The following is a 5,711-nucleotide window of genomic DNA, read 5'->3' as shown; positions in this document are numbered from 1 at the left end:
CTGAAAAAAGAAAATTATAATAATAAAATAAAAATACTACTTATAATTTTACTTCCAAAAGTACAATAAGTCTTATGTTTATTTAATTTTTTTTTAAAATATTCCAATTGGAAGACACTTGTCATTTATGTACCATTTATTCCAATAGGATTTTCTTTAATAAAATGTTTACGAAAAACAAAAAGCAGAAGTCGAACACACAAAACAAAATCACGAATTTTTAGACGGAAATTACAGTATCAAATTAAAGCTCTTAATAAAAGTTCTCTATATGAAATCGTAAAAATTAAAAAATCCTTTAAACCAAAAGCTGAGCTTGAAAAAAGAAACAACAAAAGTGCTAGCTGTGCCAAACTTTATATATGTATATATAAATCCCTAATTAAGTATAGGAATAAAATTTTCTGACTACTACATCAAACTTTTCAAGTTTATTTTCTTTCACGAACATCAATATTAAATCCCTTTACATAATTGAATTTAAAAAACTGTTAGTCTAAATTTGGTGGAAGAGTTCTTTTAAAAATCAGTTCAGGCCAAATCCCTCAGTTAACTGTTCGATTTCTATTATACCTGATCCTGCTTGGTTATCAATTTAAATTATTATTGTTAAAAGCTATCATTTTAATGGGAGAATCAACTTACTATAAGTTTATGATCAGCAATATCCATTCTGTTTATATTTGATTTTTTTTTTAAATGATTAAACTTGCTGGAGCTAAATTATGAATAGTGACAAATCATATTAAAATTTCTTGATTTCGCAGAAACAATAAATTGGTGTTACGTATTACGTTTGTTTCTCCCATCCTGTAAAGAACAGATGAGTACTAATTTTTTAGGAAATTAAAAAATTAGTTCAAAAAGTGGGTTAAAAATTCATGCTTTTTTTTATTAGAAAAGGTTATGGAACTTTCATTACTTGTTTTTTATCGGTCTTGATTTAGTTTGTGGATTGAACAGAGGTCTAAAGTATTTGGAAAAGCAAAGCTTAAATTTCATCTCATTTTTTTTATATTTATTAAACACGACTTGGCCGACGGTCTGCGACCATGGTTACTGACATAAAAGATATTAATTTGAAGAATATGTATTATCTTTGTACCATCATGCAAGATCTGCTAGTAAGTTCTTTCCATTCTACTTTCCTTATTCACAATAGACAGTGTAATAAATTAGAAAACAAGATTCTCTTATAACCCCAAAACATTTAATCATAAATACTGTGCAATTGTTTACTTTCTTTAACTATTAACTTATATCACTTTAGTATCAGTTCGTAAGCAAAAGTAAAATATAAACGGTTGCGGTATAATGGACACATTTCATTTTTTCTTCTTTTGGCTTGTGATTTAGCAAGCTACCTCATAAATTAGCCCTCATGCGGGCCACCTCACTAATCGCTCCTCAATGGTCATTTAAATTGGTTTATATACATCGAAAACTCTTTGCACTGCACATTTTAACTTATTAATGAATTTTTTTTAACGTCATAAATCTACCAGCTACTGAATCCATACAACCTCTTTGCCACCCAATTTTTTCAACCCATGTCCTAAAGCTTCTTCTTCTACAATTAAAATAAATTTTGGACTACAACACTAGGGAATTCTATCTAATGAAAATGCCTAAAGTTGACAAAGTGATAAAAGTTTTTGTTAGGTCTAAAAACGTAACACAATAGCTGTAAGATATCTCTGTGTTTTAAGAGTTCAGTATGGTAATAGAGGAATCAGTACAAGGCAGTATCTTGAAATAACTAATGGCTAGTCTATTTTTTCCGAAGAGATTGCTCCTAAATTAACCTTTCATTTACGGAACAACATACTACTCGTATATCTTAAAACAAAACAAAAAACTAAAGAAGTTTTAGATGAAATTTGTTGTGATAAGGCATGCAGTAATTCATTCCTTAAATCAATTTAATTCATTGCAATGCACAACTTTAAAACATACCCAGTAGAAGTTCTTTGTCCAAATTCTGAATCAGCTGTGGGCGGAATCATTGCAGTATAACCTCTCCTATCCAGCACTGTTTCGCTCCTTAAATAAATACATTTATGTTGTGTACGGTATTATCCCTATTCTAAGTTTAATATGCACATACAAAATTAAATGTATTTAACTTACTCTTTAATTGGTGGAAGGGTATCGTAAGCAGAATATGGAACCCCTGCAGTGTCGGTATTAAAGGTTGTAGCGTGTATTTCTTGCTGATATAAACTGTACAATTCTTGTAAATCACTTGGAAGTGGGATTTTACCTTCTACAAATATTAACATTTTGGCAGTATAGATTAGTTTTGAACTGTACAGATAAATTGAACGACTTCTTGTTAATAATCAAATTTACCTTCAATGAGATGCCTCTGTCTTGTAATAATCTCATCAGTTAGTCTCTGCTGTCTATGGAATCTGTGCAACATATCTGCTCTTCGTCTCAGTTCATGACTTTCAACCAATCTTTCTCCTTGTAAAGCTACTTTGTCGGCTTCCAGTTCGTGTACTCTGATCAAGAGAGATAACATTTCTCGTTCCGTTTCTGAATCAAGCTGATCTGGAAGATCCTGAAAAATAAAATTGGTAACGACTTATAATAAAATGAATTAAAATCGAAAGAAAATCAGATTTATATCTGGATCAGGAGTCAATGGCGAATATAATCTTGGAGAACCCTCTCCGACACTTTAAATTCTTTTTCTTGTCTTATTTATAAAAAAAACTCACATTTTCCAAAACAACTGCTGTCTGTCTACAAGCATCCAATTCTTTGAGTGTAGCTGATCGCAATGCAACATATCTTTCCTGCTCTCGTTCTATGTAACTAAGCTCAGACCAAGCCTCATGCACGGAAACTTCAGCTCCATTTTCTTGCGAAGAGAAAACTAATTTAATTAAATTATATACAAATCAATAAAAAGAACTCATTCAATAGAAGCAGTTTTATTTCAAAATGAAAGAAATCACTAAAAAATGTTTGCCACGGCAAACAGTAATTTATTTTTGATACTAAATGTTTCTGTTTAATTTATCAAAAAATGACTCTTTAACTTTTTCCCTTAAGTTAACATTAGTTAAAGTATTTTAATCCTTCAATTTTTTATTTAGATTTATTTATCAAGGGGACTCAACAAGGGGGTGTTGGGTTCACTGATTTCAACAATTTTTTTTTTTCTGAGAGTCGGGAAAAATTAGACCAGTTTCCGGCGTTTTGCGTAAGATACGTTTCGCATGAAAGTGTGTAGATACCTACCAGCAGAAGTGTTTGGTCTTCCAGATCTGGTGTACAACTTAGTTCTTCTTGCTTCCCATTGAGATATAATCTGATGCTGCCTTTCAGCCTCCACACCAAGTGACATCAAATGACCATCAATATCCATTAATCTTCTCCTATAAATGGAAAAGATTCTGACTGCTATAAATCAAGTCAAGATAAATTTTGATAAAAATAAATTATAACTCCGACAATATTTCAAACAAAATAGGGCATCAGTATGAGAAAACTGGAACTTGACTCTCTGTCTTTCTCATTCTACAGAGCAGAAAGTTTTGCAAACGTTGCAATTTTTTTTTTTTTAGTTTTCATAGGGAAAGCTCAATTTTTTAAAGTTTCGAGTATTGTCTACACGAATATGGCACCAGATATGACTGCTTTTTTTAAAAATTCAGATCACAGATTTGAGAGTTGAAAGAATAAAGTTGCCATTTTTAGTACGATTTTGACAAACAATCCAAAAGGTGAAGAATTTTAGTTAATTTTTTAATTGATAGCTTTGCATTTTAAGAAGTTTCATTATTATCAGCAGATAAATATTATTAATAATTGTTACTATTATTAATAATAATTATTATCAGCAAATCATAATTATGTTCTTGAACCGCATAGTAATAGACTCATTAAAATATATTGACTGATCAATAGCAAATAATTTGGAAAGAGAATGCCCAAGGTTAAGTCGTAGTTGCGTTAATGAAATTGATTTCTTAAAGGGCTCTGATAATAAAATGCAATTTATTTTCTCTTCTGTAAAAAAAGTTTTTATATATTTTTTGCAATCATAGAATATTAATTCTCTGCATATCTGCATAACAAAATAATAATAATAATTCTTTCCGATCAGGGACTACCTATTTTCTTTACACTTCACAAATCACAGACATATATCAAGGTCCTTACTACTTTTATTTGAAACCTTTGCCCATGGAAAAAGTAGTCTTCAACGGGTAATTAAAAATTACTGTCTAGATATTCTTCTATTTCTTAAAAACTTAGATTTATTAAAAGCTAATTTACTCTTTACTTGTTTTTCCTGATTACGATACTTGGTTTCTTGATAATTGGAAGATTTTGGAAGGTAGAATGTAAGCTTTAGAAAAAAGTACAAAGTACAATCCTTTGTGCTTGGCATGCATGGCTAAACTAAATTAATTCACTCAGATTGTAACATTGCTTCATTTTAAGGAGAAATGAATAGATAGAACTTATCACTTTCTATTACCTCTTATAACAGAAAGTATTGCAATAGTGCAAATTATCTATTTTGAGATTTCATTGTAACTAATTGTTTTGAAACAGCCAATACATGAATGAACCTTAATAAAATTAGTAGAATAGCACAAACCTTAATTTCATTTGTTCTCTGAAAGTAGCAATGATCTGCTCCCTTAGTTGTTTAACTGGTGTACCACTCGCTCTTCCTCTGAATTCAGCAGCCGCTGATGAACTTGGTCTTTCCTCAGATAATTTAGCTTTCAGCCTTCCAATTTCTGATCTTAAATCTGATATAATTTCCCGATACTGAGATACTTGGAATCCAACTTCTAGCTCATTTTTTTCTACCTATTTGGACAGTATTTAAATTAAGTCTGCATAAATTAGTCAATATCAATTTCTTTTTTACGTAGAATTTTTAATAATTGCAAATAAAATGTAGAGTTCACTGATCTTTTTTTTTAATTAATAAATTCTTGAATATTTACGATATCGAAAATCATAAAAAAAAATGAGATTTATTTATTTTCCAGAAAAGATACTAACTTTGTGTGATATCCTGGAAGCCCTAGCAGCATATACAAGAGTATTTCTAGATTCGTCTCTATGTGCAGCGGACGGCGAAACGTGGCCCACCATAACTGTCCTGCAGTTACCTAATTATTGGGAAATTATATTATTTCTTTTTAATTACACAATTTGCTTATAAATAGCTTTATATTATATCATTCAATTATGGAAGAATTTATTTTTTTAGAAAATAATTATAAGTTCTAATGAAACAATATATTATAACTGCTCAAAAATTAATTTACATTACATCTCAAGATCGGGCTCTAGAACTCAGTTAAAGAATATATAAAATAAAATGATCACAGACCTGACAACGCTTGCCTAAGCAGCCTAGTTAGTTTGGAATCTCTGTAGTTCACGTATCTACCTCCACTGCCTGCTCCGCTCAATGCGTTGATTACATTACCCAAAGCAAGTAGTGATCTGTTTATATGAGCACCTTCCAGCAATCTTTTCCCACGATTCTGCAATCAACAATTATTGATGAAATCGAACTGTTCCAAACTCCATCTTTGAAGTGACTCTATAAATGCACATCTTTGGCGCAATAGTCGACAAAAGGACAAGTCTGCAGGAGGCGTTATTTGTTGGAGGAGGGCGTTCCCACCAATGTTAGCTACCAGGAGATAATCAAAAACTTTAGTTAA

At 30.7% G+C, this 5,711-nt stretch overlaps 1 protein-coding gene across 5 annotated transcripts in view; it reads right to left on the bottom strand.

Moving 5' to 3' along the window:
* LOC141460277 (kinesin-like protein KIF19) overlaps positions 1-5,711 on the bottom strand; it is a 28,869-nt gene that overhangs the window by 3,213 nt on the left and 19,945 nt on the right. For 3 of the 5 annotated variants that reach the window (XM_074140111.1, XM_074140114.1, XM_074140113.1), the window contains 8 exons: positions 5,372-5,528; positions 5,038-5,147; positions 4,622-4,839; positions 3,253-3,389; positions 2,727-2,884; positions 2,353-2,566; positions 2,131-2,266; positions 1,957-2,043 (listed from right to left, as the gene is read on the bottom strand). In XM_074140111.1, the coding sequence (XP_073996212.1) occupies positions 1,957-2,043; positions 2,131-2,266; positions 2,353-2,566; positions 2,727-2,884; positions 3,253-3,389; positions 4,622-4,839; positions 5,038-5,147; positions 5,372-5,528 (1,217 nt within the window). Of the gene's footprint in view, positions 1-645; positions 811-1,956; positions 2,044-2,130; positions 2,267-2,352; positions 2,567-2,726; positions 2,885-3,252; positions 3,390-4,621; positions 4,840-5,037; positions 5,148-5,371; positions 5,529-5,711 lie in introns of all 5 variants that reach the window. The other 2 variants (XR_012461840.1, XM_074140112.1) reach the window with 2 other exon arrangements.

The sequence above is a fragment of the Rhodnius prolixus genome, unplaced genomic scaffold, assembly GCF_049639745.1.
Source record: "Rhodnius prolixus isolate KJV_2025 unplaced genomic scaffold, Rpr scaffold_6, whole genome shotgun sequence".
In the NCBI taxonomy this organism is placed as follows: domain Eukaryota; kingdom Metazoa; phylum Arthropoda; class Insecta; order Hemiptera; family Reduviidae; genus Rhodnius; species Rhodnius prolixus.
The sequence above is the reverse complement of the archived record's forward strand: the minus strand, read 5'-3'. Positions and strand labels throughout refer to the sequence as shown.